The 13,528-nt window shown below is 44.2% G+C and overlaps 2 protein-coding genes across 2 annotated transcripts; both read right to left on the minus strand.

Annotated features, from left to right (window-relative positions):
- Positions 1–1,595: 1,595 nt before the first annotated feature.
- LOC137157911 (olfactory receptor 10D3-like) lies at positions 1,596–2,501 on the minus strand. Its single transcript, XM_067555341.1, has one exon. It carries the CDS (start codon positions 2,499–2,501, stop codon positions 1,596–1,598), a length of 906 nt encoding a protein of 301 aa, XP_067411442.1.
- Positions 2,502–11,643: 9,142 nt separating this feature from the next.
- Positions 11,644–12,597, minus strand: LOC137157913 (olfactory receptor 9S13-like). The gene has a single exon (XM_067555342.1). The coding sequence runs from the start codon at positions 12,595–12,597 to the stop codon at positions 11,644–11,646; it is 954 nt and encodes a 317-aa protein (XP_067411443.1).
- Between the last annotated feature and the right edge of the window lie 931 nt (positions 12,598–13,528).

A 13,528-nucleotide genomic window follows, 5' to 3' on the forward strand; every position in this document is an offset into this window, starting at 1 on the left:
TGTTGAGCTGATACAGTTCTCAGTTACTAAACACAATAGCCACCTGCTCTCCCTCCTTCTCCCTCTGGAGCCATCCAGTGCTCAGGGCCTGGAGGTCAATGCAGCTTTCCCATTGTCCATCAGAAGTTACAGCCGCTTTTAGAGTCAATGTGCACAGCTGTGCACCTCTCTTCCATTCCAAGTTCTCTTTGCTCAGTCGCCCTCTTCTGAGTTTGTGGCTCTTTGGAAGTTGGTTTCCTGGACAACGGCAAAGAAACAACAGAGAAAATTCAGGCTGAGCCCCAGCTGTACAAAGGGGAGCTGCAGTGCAAGGGGTGGTGCAAGCAACTCAGGAGGGGGCGGTCTTCCCTCAGTCAGGGCTGTTTTTTAATGCTGGGATGTTGTGGTAGTGTGGACTGTCCTGCTGCGAAAAGGGCAAGCGGCATGGCTCATATTGATTTCATGCGTAACCTGATCCTTAGCATAACCTAACTGCCCTCAGCCCAACCTCAATAAGAGCATCATTCCTTTGACCTTTTTTCTACTCCTAGGAAAACACCCATGTCCTCCTCATTAGCCCTGGAAAACTCCATTGACTTCCATCCTCAACCTAATCTTAAACCTGGAATAACCCCACCGACCTCCTCACCAGCCTGGATCTCTTGGTAAGGGCGTGTCAAGCAAACAATGTGTATTTTAATACGATGAAATGTAAGCATATACATCTGGGAGCAAAGAATCTAGGCCATGCTTATGGGTTGGGGGACTGTATCCTGGGAAGCAATGACTCTGAAAAAGATTTGGGAAATTGTGGTGGAAAATCAGCTGAACCTAAGCTCGCAGTGAGACGTTGTGGCCAAAAGAACTAATGTAATCCTAGTGCATAGAGGAGAAATCTCGAGTAGGAGCAGAAAAGTTCTTTTACCTCTAGATTTGGCACTGATGCAACTGCTGATGGTATACGCTATCCAGTTCTGAGGTTCACAGTTCAAGAAGTGTGCTGCTAAATTGGAGAGGATTCAGAGAAGAACCATGCAAATAATTGAAGGATTAAAAAATGTGTGTTATAGCGATAGACTTAAAGAGTTCGAGCTATTTACCTTAACAAAAAGCAGGTCAAGAGGTAACTTGATTACCACCTGTAAGTATATACATGGGGAACAAATACTTAATAATGGGCTGGCTCTTCAGCCTACCAGAGAATGGTCTAACATGATCCAACAGCTGGAAGTTGAAGGTAGACAAATTCAGACTGGATATACTGCATACATTTTCAATAAAGGGAGTAATTTGATCCTTGGTAAATTGTTCCAGTGCCTTAATGGAGTCTCCACCGAGGACAATTTTAATATCAAGATTGATGTTTTTCTAAAAGACATGTTCTAGGGGACACTGTTGGAAGACTGGATACTGGGCTAGATGGACCATTGGTCTGACCCAGATGATCACAGTGGTCCCTTTTGGCCCTATAATCTATTAATCTAACTCTAACCCTGGAGTAACTCCACTGGCATCTTTCTTAATTCTAAAATAGCCCTGGCATAAATCCGTTGACTTCCTGACCACCCCTATTGCAAGACATTCCATTTCAGCTAGCAATTTTTGCAGGACTGGGATTAGCCCCCTTTCATTTTCCTGAATGCTGCCTTGACTTCCTTATTCCTCAGCGTGTAGATGACCGGATTCAGCATCGGGGTGACCACGTTACAAAATATCTGAGTGGGGATTGCCAGCACATTGCTCAGGGATGGCTGGGTGTAGAGGAGGACACAGGGCCCAAAGAAGAAGTATACCACTATCAGGTGCGATGCACAAGTGGAAACCGCTTTCTGATGGTGCTCAGCACTGCGCATTCTCACCACGGAGGCAGCAATCCTGATGTAGGACATGAGGATGAGGAGGAAGCAGGTCATGGGCACCATGCCAATATTAGTGAAGCTCACGATCTTGATGACATATGTGTCCACGCAGGCCAGCTTCACCACGGGGAAGATGTCACAGAAGAAATAGTCCACCACATTGGGCCCGCAGTAGGGCAGCGTGAAGGTCAGGCTGGTGAGAATGGTGGCGTGAAAGGAGCTGGTGACCCAGGTGCCAGCAGCCAGGATGGCGCACACCCTCCAGTTCATGATGATCAGATGGCAGATGGCCACATACCTGTCAAAGGCCATGATAGTGTAGAGCAGGCCCTCGGTGCAGCCTAGGTACTGGTAGAAGAAGACCTGGGACATGCACCCTCCCAGCAAGATGGTTCTACTCTTGGACCAGAGACTGACCAGCAATTTTGGGGTGATGATGGAGGCCAATCCAACGTCCACCCCGGAGAGATTGCAAAGGAAGAAGTACATGGGAGTGTGCAAGGGGGAGTCAGTGAGGATGGCTGATGAGATGAGCAAGTTGCTCAGCAGGGTGCAGAGGTAGAAAGCTAAGAAGCTGATGAAGAGGATGGTCTTCTGGCCTTTGGTGTTGGGGATCCCTAAGAGAATGAATTCTGACACCACAGTGCGATTCTCCATTTCCATGTGAGACGGGACCATTCCTGGAGGTGTAGAGAGAATGCAGCCAGATTATCAATCTTAATAAATCATGATTTGTTTATTCTTTTTAACCCAAGGGTTTTACTCTCAAAGGGTAAACCTTTCGAACCCACATACGTTTGGTGGAAGTGAGTGGAGCATCAGGACTCATATTTGGTCAATTCTACTCAATTCTATTTTCCTTTCTTCTTTTCTATTCAACTATCTTCTATTCTATTCAGTTCTTATAGCTCATCCATCACCGTGGTATCAGAGAGCCAAAAAAAAATTAATTAAAGGAAAGCAAATTATCATGAATTGGAACATGAATTTAGCTGACTCCTAAGTACCTTTCAGAGAGAGTGCAAGACCAAAAGAAACCTCCAAAATACTTCAGTATGATAATGCAAAATTCTCCTCTTTGTATGGAGAGAGAGAGAGAATTTCATAGGGTTTAAGGCCCTAAGGGTCTATTAGATAATTTAGTCTGACCTCCTGTACATCACAGGCCTCCCAACACCTTCTGCATTGCACAAAACTTTGATATTCATTTTCATAGAATCACAGAACATGAGGGTTGGAAGGGACCTCAGAGGTATCTAGTGCAACCCCCTGCTTAAAGCAGGACCAACCCCAACTAAATCATCCCAGCGAGGGTTTTGTCAAGCCTGGTCTTAAAAACGTCCAAGGATGGAGATTCCACCACCTCCCTAGGTAACCCATTCCAGTGCTTCACCACCCTCCTAGTGAAAAACATTTTCCTAATATAGACCTAATATAGACCTCCCCCCCTGCAACTTGAGACCGTTGCTCCTTGTTCTGTCATCTGCCACCACTGAGAACAGCCTAGCTGCATCCTCCCTGCAACCCCCTTTCAGGTAGTTAAAGGCTGCTATCAAATCCCCCCTCACTCTTCTCTTCTGCAGACTAAACAAGCCTAGTTCCCTCAGTCTCTCCTCTTAAGTCTTGTGCTCCAGCCCACTAATCATTTTTCTTGCCCTCCGCTGGACTCTCTCCAATTTCTCCACATCCTTTTTGTAGTGGTGGCCCCAAAACTGGACACAATACGCAAACGTGGCCTCGTCATTTCAAATAGAGGGGAATAATCACTTCCTGCGATCTGCTGGCAATGCTGCTACTAATGCAGCCAAATATGCTGCTAGCCTTCTTGGCAACAAGGGCACACTGTTGACTCAGATCCAGCTTCTGGTCCACTGTAACCCACAGGTCCTTTTCTGCCAAATTGCTGCTTAGCCAGTTGGTCCCCAGTCTGTTGCAGTACATGGGAATCTTCTGTCCTAAGTGAAGGACTCTGCAGTTATCCTTGTTGAACTTCATCAGGTTTTTTTTGGCCCAATCCTCCAATTTTTCCAGATCACTCTGTATTGTATCTCTACCCTTCATCGTATCTACCACTCCCCCCAGCTTAATGTCATCTGCAAACTTGCTGAGGGTGCAATCTACCCCATCCTCCAGATCATTAATGAAGATGTTGAACAGAACTGGTCCCAGCACCAACCCCTGGGGCACTCCTCTTATTACTAGCTGCCAACTAGACATCGAGCCATTGATCACAACCCGTTGAGCTGAATGACAACTTGCTAACCATCTTATAGCCCATTTATCCATCCCATACTTAGACTCACAGAGTCATAGACTGTGAGGTAAGAAAGGACCATTATGATCATTTAGTATGACATCCTGCACAAGGCAGGCCACAGAACTTCACCCCCACACTCCTGTAATAGACCTCCAACCTAACCTGGGTTATTGAAGTCCTCAAGTATTGATAATGATTAAAGATTTCAAGATACACAGAATCCACCATGCTGCAGAGGAAGGCAAAAAAAACCCAGGGCCTATGCCCTGGGGGAAAATTCCTTCCCGACCCCAAATATGGTGGTCAGTTAAACTTTGAGCATGTGGGAAAAACTCACCAGCCAGACACCCAGAAAGAATTATCTGTAGTAACTCAGAACCCTCCCCCATCTAATATCACTTCACAGGCCATTGGGCATATTTTTCTTAAACATGGGAGACCAGAACTGCACATATTATTCCAGATGAGATCTGACCAATGCCTTGTATAATGGTACTAACACCTCCTGATCTCTACAGGAAATGCCTCTTCTGATGCATCTTAGGACCGCATTGGCTTTTTTTATGGCCACATCACATTGGCGGCTCATAGTCATCCTGTGATCAAGCAATACACTAATACTTCTGTAACTTGCTGATAAGTTATTGTGAATAATCATAAAACAAGGACTTTGCTGATTGTTCCCTGCATGTCCATGAAGAGGGAGACACACAGAAGTGCTCATCCCATTAGCTTGAATTGAAGGGGAAGGGAATAAAACTGCCTGAAATGAAGAAATTGGCCTCTTTTATGTGGCTTGGATCTGAAAGGGCAAGAACTAGCAAGCACCGGCATAAAGGTTCCCAGGATTTCCATAAATCTCTGTGTACCCCTATATTCTTTCCTAAGTGGCATCAAGAGATCCCTGGGTCACAACATCCTGAACTAAAATTGTAAGTGGAAAGAAAATGTAGAGTGTAATTCTTTCTTTTTAAATAAAACCTGAAAAAATACCACTAGGAAATATGTCACAATATGCAAAACATACATAAATAAATATGTACATTCACATTTTTATACAAAAAATCCATAAATGGAAAACACAAGGGTTTACCATCTTCAATGGAAACATGCATAGAAAGAGACAATCTCTGTATTATTATTTTTTAATTATTTAATTAGCACAATCAAACATAACATGCTCATAAATGTGAATAACGTATTCACCAAAGTCAATGGGATAGCTCTCTTTAGTAAAATTACTTGTCTTTAAAGACCCAAAGAACAGTTCTGTGGAGCTTGAAAGCTTGTCTCTTTCACCAACAGAAGTTGGTCCAACGAAAGATACTATCTCACCCACAAGAGACACTTAAGCCTGGTTTTTAAAGGTATTTGGTCCTAGATCCTCAAGTATATTTAGGTGTCCATCTTCCATTTAAAACAATCAGAGTTAGGTGCCTAAATATCTCTGAGGATCTGGGCCTTAGTCCATTATCTTGCAAAGCATAATTTTAAACATGTGGGATTTTTAAAAGTGTCTAAGGACCAGATTGTCAAAGTTATATAGGTGCCTAAAGATTCAGAGAGATTTCTATTGGAATGTTCAAAAGCATCTAATAAACTGCTATTGAAAACAATGGGAGTTAGGGACCTAAGTGACTTAAGCACTTCTGAATATCCCACTAGGCATATATCTGCATCTTTAATTACCTTTGAAAATCTGGCCCCACTGATTCAGGAGTCTGAATCCCATCGATTGTTGCTAAGAATTAAATTCCTACGTGCATAAATCATTTTTGGAAATGGGACTTCTGCTCCTAAATTTCCTGTAGAGCTTCTGAAAATGCTACTCCAGATCCCCTAAAAACCAGTAGGTGCCATGGTGCTAAATCTCTTAGGTAATTTTGAAAATACCACACATAAGGAATCCTGTGGAGTTAAATGGACTATGCAGATGTTGAAAAGAACAAGCTTTAATGCTTAATGGCTGAGGACCATGGATCATAACCTCCTTGATTCATAGATTTAAAGGTCAGAAGGGACCAGTAAGGTCAACTACTCAGAACTCCTGTGTAATACAGGCCAAAAAATTCCTACAACTACCCCACAGCTGGTGATTGAGCTACAGATTTTTCTTTTTTTTTTTTTTTGAAGGAAGACATCCATCCATTCTACTGTGTTTTTATTTGGCAAATTAATTATTATAATAAATGTAATAATGCTAATAATAGTGTGTGTGTCGCCAGTGTCCTGCAGCTGTCTGTGTGTTGTGCACCCTATGCTGTTATCAGCTAATAAAGCTTGTCATTTGAATCAATTTGCAGAGGCAACTGATTTTGGAGTCTGAGTGCTGATCCACCTCTTGTGGTGAAGTTCTAAGTGGCCATGATGTGCAGCACTACAAGAAACAGCAATTTCCTAGACGATCATGAATGTGCCACAACGTTACGCGACCATCTGAGGAACTTCCTTTTCACCTCTGGACATGGCCTCTTTGGGGGCTGGGTTGACGTCATGACTACGCAGAACTTAAATGATAACAGAAAAACTACCTAAAAACCACCATTTATGAGAGACAATGTTTAACATTTGGGTTAAAATAAATCCAGCAAGTCATAGTAACACCTTTAAATAAATATGGGAGGAGGGGAAGAGAGAGAGAAAGAGAGAGAGAGAGAGATCAGTGATTCCTCAGATGAAAGGTATAACTGAAAATAAAGAGTTTACTCACATGAGTAAAGTTAGACACATGTTGAAATGTTTGCAGGGTTGGGGCCATGGTGTGATTCTGTTTTCTGGATGGGGAAAAAGGGGGAAGAAAGCAAGAGAGCAAGGTTTTTAATAGAGAGCGTAATTAACCATTGGTACAATTTACCAAGGTCTGTCATGGATTCTCCATCATGGGCAATTTTTAAATCCAGCTTGGATGCTTTTTTTCTAAAATATCTGCTCTAGGAATTATTTTGGGGCAGTTCTCTGGCTTATGATATACAGGAGGTGAGACTAGATGATCACAGTGTTCCCTTCTGGGCTTGGAATCTAGGAAAGAAAGAAAGAAAGAAAGAAATGAGGGAAAGCAGGAAGAGTGGTGGAGGAAACGGAAAACAGATAAGCAGGCAGATGCCTCAGGGAATCTTTCACCTCCTTGTTCCTCAGGCTGTAGATCATGGGGTTGAGGAGCGGAGTGACCACAGCATAGAAGAAGGATTCGACCTTCTCCAGCTGTGAGGCAGAGTGGAGAATGGGCTGGATATAAGTGAAGATGACTCTGCCGTAGTAGAGCACTACCACGGCTAGGTGTGAAGCGCAGGTGGAGAACGCCTTGCATTGCCTTGTTGTCGAGGGGATGTGCAAGATTGATGTGGCCATAGGAGACCATGGTCAGCAGGCAGGTGTTGAGGATGACAGAGGAGGCCAATACTGAGACCAAGGTGGAGCTGAGGGAAACATTGACACAGGACCACCTCAGCAAGGGCCCTGCATAGCAGAAGAAGTGATGGATCACTGCGGACCCACAGAACGAGAGGCAGGAGATGAGGACAATGGACAGCAAGGGGGCCAGGAAGCCACCCACCCAGGCTACCCCTACCAGCTGGGCACAAACCCACCATTTCATGATGGCTGGGTAGCGCAGTGGGTGACAGATAGCGAGGTAGTAGTCATAGGCCATGGTAGCCAGGAGGAAACACTCGGTGGAACTGCGGACAAAAAAGAGGTAGAGCTGGGCTATGCATCTGGCCTCAGATAGGGTTGCTCCTGCCTCCCACTAAGCTGTCCAGCATCTTGGGCACTGTGGAGGTGGTAAACCAGATCTCTAGAAAGGAGAAGCTGCCCAGGAAATAGTAGATGGGGCGGTGGAGGTGCTGACTGGCCTTGATCTCTGAGATAATGATCAGATTGGCAGCCACTGTCAGGAGGTAGGTAGCCAGGATCAAGATGAAGAACAAGGCCTGGAGATGTGGTGTGCCGGAGAAGCCCAGGATGATTAAGGCCGTTAACATGCTACAATTGTTTGCTTCCATATCCTTATCCTCTCAGAGCTGTGGAGATAAGGGGAAGAAAGATGGTGAAGAGGGAGAAGGTGGAGGGAGCTACAGAAAGGAAGGAAAGGAAGAAGAAAAAAGGAAGCACTAATAGAAATAAAGGGGTGACAGGGAAGAGGAGGAGGTGAAGGAAGATGTGAAGGGAAGGAGAAGAAGGGGAAGGGAAATAAGAACTTGTGGCTGTGTCTGGGGAATCAGCTCTGGTCCAGACTGGCACCAACTTCAATCATTCACACATCCCGCAGCCCCCTCTCTCTCTCTGAATCAGGGTGCTGCCTTTCTTCGTTACTGAGCCATCCGGCAAGGTCACTGTATAGTCCCCCCTTCCAAGATATCAAACTCCCTTCTGACCAGCTATCTGGTTGGCATCTCCCACAATCCTCTGCCCAGTGTCTGGTAGGGAAACCTGGTCCTGCCCTCTATTCCGGGTTCCAGCCCAGGCACCTGGCAGTCAGCAGCCAAGCTCTGTACAGTCCCTAGCCTTGCTGCTCTTTCTTTGGGATCCTTCCTACTCTGCCTGCCACAGGCTGTCTTCTCCACCCTTCTGGATAAACTCTTCCCACAGGGCCAGTATCCCAGGGCTTCTCTCTCCACTTGGATTTCCTCCTTTTCCCTCTCCAAGCCCAGAGAGTGACTACTGACTTCCACGCTGCAGCTCCTTTCTGCTGCAAACTTCCTGGTTTTATTCCCCAGCCAGCTTCTCCCTCACCTGGGCTTTATCCACCATTGATCATTTTCAGTCAAGCCAGACTCTTTACCAGGTGCGTCCTATACGGTTCATTGGCCCTATCTGTGCATCTTAACCCCTTCCAGGCTGGTGTGGGGTGAACACCCGATCACAGGCTGAACCAAAAATTTGAAAAAAGAAATTTGGGGTTGGAGGAGTGTTGATCGGAAACAAACTGTTTCCAACTTTTCAGTGAAGCAAATTTGTAAAAAAAAAAAAGTATCTTTTTGGGTTGAACAAAACATTTGCTTTGACACAAATTGAAACATTTCGTTTGTTAAAGTTGTGAGAGGTTGTACATTTTATTTTAGATAAAATTGCAAGCAATGTTCTAAACAAAAAGGCATTTTTAATTGAAATATTGAAACATTTTTTTTCAAAATATTGAGGATTCTGTTGGTTTTTTTCCTAATTTATTTATTTATTTTGGACTGAAACATACTGGTGAACTTGATCCACATTCATGAAATGTTTTGGTCAAGTGGAATCTACATTTTTTGGCTGAAAACTTTTGACCAGCTCTACCTGTGAGCTTGTTCTCTCTCTCACTCCTTGCATTTGCTGCTACTCGTAGTTCCTTTCTCCTGTACACATCTACACAATTTTTAAATCAAGATTGGATATTTTTATAGAAGATGATGTCTATGATTTATTTTGTTTTAGAGGAGGCCAGACAGTTGTTTCTTCTGGTTTTGGAACCTATGAATTTATAAACCAGAGATGGGTATGAACTGAAAACTGTGGACAAAGATTGTGAATATCCCCAAAGGAACTTTGGCACCAATATGCCATGGAGTGACAAAGAGGGGTAGCCGTGTTAGTCTGTATACAGCAAAAACGACAAGAGTCCTGTAGCACTTTAAAGACTAACAAATTTAATTTCTGCAGGCATAAGCTTTCATGGGCTGTAACTCACTTCAACAGATGCAAGAAATAGAAATCAAATGGCAGGTATATATATACATCCAAGTTTAAGAAACAACAATGGGGAAGTAGTTGAGGCCTATTCACAACCACTGATTAGAAGGTGAGAATGTGTGAACAGAGAGAATTACTTCTTGTAATGAGATAGTGTAGTGAGGAGGTGTGGCCTCCCTCCAAGACTGACGGGGAGGGACGGCCAACCATACTACAGATAGCCATTCCAAGTCCCTGTTTAAACCCAGTTTGATTGTGTCAAGTTTGCAGATCAGTTCAAGCTCAGCAGTTTCTCTTTGAAGTCTGTTTTTGAAGTTTTTTTGTAAAAGTATGGCAACTTTCAAGTCATTTACAGTGTCCTGGGAGACTGAAGTGTTCTCCGACTGGTTTATGGATGTTTCTATTTGTTTATGTCTGATTTGTGTCCATTTATTCTTGTGTGTAGAATCATAGAATCATAGAATATTAGAGTTGGAAGGGACCTCAGAGATCATCTAGCCCAACCCCCTGCTCAAAGCAGGACTAACCTCAGCTATATCATCCCAGCCAGGGCTTTGTCAAGCTGCAGCTTAAAAACCTCTAAAGATGGAGATTCCACCACCTCCCTAGGTAACCCATTCCAGTGCTTCACCATCCTCCTAGTGAAAACGTTTTTCCTAATGTCCAACCTAGACCTCCCCAACTGCAACTTGAGACCGTTGCTCGTTGCTCCTTGTTCTGTCATCTGCCACCACTGAGAACAGCCTAGCTCCATCCTGCCTGGAACCCCCTTTCAGGTAGTTAAAGGCTGCTATCAAATCCCCCCTCATTCTTCTCTTTTGCAAACTAAACAAGCCCAGTTTCCTTAGCCTCTTCTCATAAGTCCTGTGCTCCAGCCCCCTAATCATTTCTGTTGTGACAGTCCAGTTTGGCCTATGTACCTGGAAGAGGGGCATTGCTGGCACAAGATGGCATATATTACATTAGTGGATGTACAGGTGAATGAGCTCCTTATGGTGTGGCTGATGTGGTTAGGGCCTGTGATGCTGTCACTAGAGTCGATGTGGGGGCAGAGCTGGCAACGTGGTTTGTTGCAGGGATAGGTTCCTGGGTCAGTGTTCTTGTTGTATGGTGTACGGTTGCTGGTGAGTATTTGCTTCAGGTTGGGGGGCTGTCTGTAAGCAAGAATAGGTCTGCCTCCCACAGCTTGAGCGAGAACTGGGCACCTCATTCTCTTAGGCTATTTTGAAAATCACTGACCAGATAGCAAGTATGAAAAATCAGAACAGGAGTTGAGGTAATAAGCACCTATATAAGAAAAAGCCCTGAAAATCAGGACTATCCCTGTAAAATCAGGACATCTGGCACCCTACCATCATAGAGCACAAAGCCCTGCAATTTTAACTGAAAGCATACTTTCAAAAGTGCTTGCTGTTGGCCTAAATCTTCCCATAAAATTCAATTGTCTGAAACATTGAGTGTTCCTGAAAAATCCTACCTTAACCCCTTTGGACAATAGCAGGGCGTTTAGTCACTGGGGCTAGTCAATGAAGGGAGATATGACCTCCCCTCACACACACACAAAACCAGGCAATTAAATCTGGGTTCCAGATTTTAGATCAGCATTTAGTAAGCAGTTGAGAAATGTGGATGCAGATTTCAAACACTCCTCAAGTCTCAAAGGTGTTTGGATCCAGATTTTTCAGATCAGGTGCTTTTCTAAGGTAAACAAATAGATAAAAATGTGAAAAATAACATAAAAAACACAAAGCATTTATTTATTACAATTTTAAAAACATCTTGCCTCTAGTGGCACAGGCAAGTGTTAGGAGTGGGATAGATAGATAGACAGACAGACAGATATACCAAATTATTATTTAGCTCAATGGTCATAGAAAAGATTCATTTCAAAACCAATATCCAGCCTGCGGTTTTTCTCAACGCTTCTTTCACTTCCTTGTTCCTAAGACTGTAGATGAAGGGATTGAGCATGGGCATGACAAGGGTATAAAACACAGACACCACTTTGCTCTGATCTGGAGCCGATAACGAACTTGGTTGGGCATACATGAAGGAAACAGTCCCGTAAAATATACTCACAACCACTATGTGGGAGGTGCAGGTGGAGAAGGTCTTGCGTCGGCCTAAAGCAGAGCGCATCTGGAGGACAGCAGAGATGATGTACGCATAAGAGAGAAGAATGATCAGGGCAGTTGTCACTATGATGAGGCCAGATAAGAGAAACAGCACCATCTGATTGATGTACGTGTTGGTGCATGAGAGATTGAGCAGGGGTGGAAAATCACAGAAGAAGTGATCGATCTCAGAAGCACAGAAGCGCAAAGTCAAGGTGAAGCCCGTTTGCAGCATGGAGTTCAGGCTCCCACAGATATAGCACCCCACTAGTAGCTGAATGCAGACTGGCTTGGACATGGCAGCAGAATACAAGAGCGGGTTGCAGATGGCGGTGTAGCGATCGTATGCCATGGCTGCCAGGATGAATGCCTCCGTGGTAACAAAAAAAGAAAAGAAGAATAATTGGGCGGCACATCCCCTGTAGGAGATGGTTTTGCTGCCTGCTAGGAAGCTCGCCATGGCTCTGGGGGCAATGGTGGAGGAGTAGCAGAAGTCTAAGAGTGACAGGTTCATGAGGAAGAAGTACATGGGGGTATGAAGGCGAGAGTCGGCTCTAATGGTGAGGACCAGGGTGATGTTTCCCAGCACGGTTATTGTGTAAATCACCAGGAACATCACAAAAGGGACCAGCTGGAGCCCTGGACCTCTGCCAAACCCCAGCAGGATGAATTCTGTCACAGCTGTGTGGTTCGCATCGCTCCGTGGCTCCATAGCCGACATTTCCTTTGGAAAAGGGATGAGATAAAGATTAAAGAAGAACTTAAGGTGCTAAATAGATTGCAGCAGGCTACGGGTCCATTTCGGTTGATCCCCATTGACGTCAAGCACAAGGCTTCCATTGGTTTTGATAAAAGTGGGAAGAACCCTTGGAAAGGTAGTTAAATGTATATCGACAAACCTCAAGAAATGCTGTAGGAATTTTGATCTTTCCACAGTAAAGCACACATTTAATACCTTTCCCATATAATAATTGTAAGAGAGTAAAGAGTTAAAAGCTGGACAAATGGTCCGGCCTAAGTTACAGAGAACAGGGTCATGGCACCGGCAAACCTTGTTTCTGCTAATTGGTGTGAATTCTAGTTCGAGTCTTATCTCTCTTTTCCTCCCTTCCTGGCCATCTGTGCCAGGGATGAGGCTAACAAAATAATTATCGCCACTCCTGCACAAGGCCAGGGTGGGAAGAAAGCATTATCTTCCTTCCTCCAAGGCATGCCTTTACTTCAAAGAATGTTAGTGGAAAATTAATAGGTTTTGAGGTGATGTGCCTGCCCTCTGTATGGTAATTCTGTAAACAACAAACAGGGGTGGGTATAATTATATTCATTCTATAGTTGTTAATATTTATTGTATAGGTGTCAATGTAACCAAATAAGGGTCTATGGGGAGTTGCTGGAAATGCATACATTTACATACTGGTATGGATAAAAGAATTGTAAAGTAATGCCTCGCGGCGTCGAGGTGGAACGAGCAGGCAATAAAGGGTTTCGTCTCCCCAATCCGCCCCCGGGGCAACCTGTTATTTCTAACAATAATGATTCACAAAATTCTGATCATCTTGTAATGCACTTGGATACCCTGTCCCATTGAAATTTTTGGGACACCCCTGCTAAGGAAGGGGATTTTATCTTCTCTCGGCATGAGCATGTAATGA

The sequence above is a fragment of the Emydura macquarii genome, unplaced genomic scaffold, assembly GCF_026122565.2.
Source record: "Emydura macquarii macquarii isolate MOO-44397 ecotype Brisbane River unplaced genomic scaffold, CSIRO-AGI_Emac_v2 contig_1627, whole genome shotgun sequence".
Taxonomy (NCBI): domain Eukaryota; kingdom Metazoa; phylum Chordata; order Testudines; family Chelidae; genus Emydura; species Emydura macquarii.

Bases quoted from the DNA above. Each gene is read 5' to 3' on its own strand.
- LOC137157911 (XM_067555341.1), bottom strand. From the start codon at position 2,501: ATGGAAATGGAGAATCGCACTGTGGTGTCAGAATTCATTCTCTTAGGG.
- LOC137157913 (XM_067555342.1), bottom strand. From the start codon at position 12,597: ATGTCGGCTATGGAGCCACGGAGCGATGCGAACCACACAGCTGTGACA.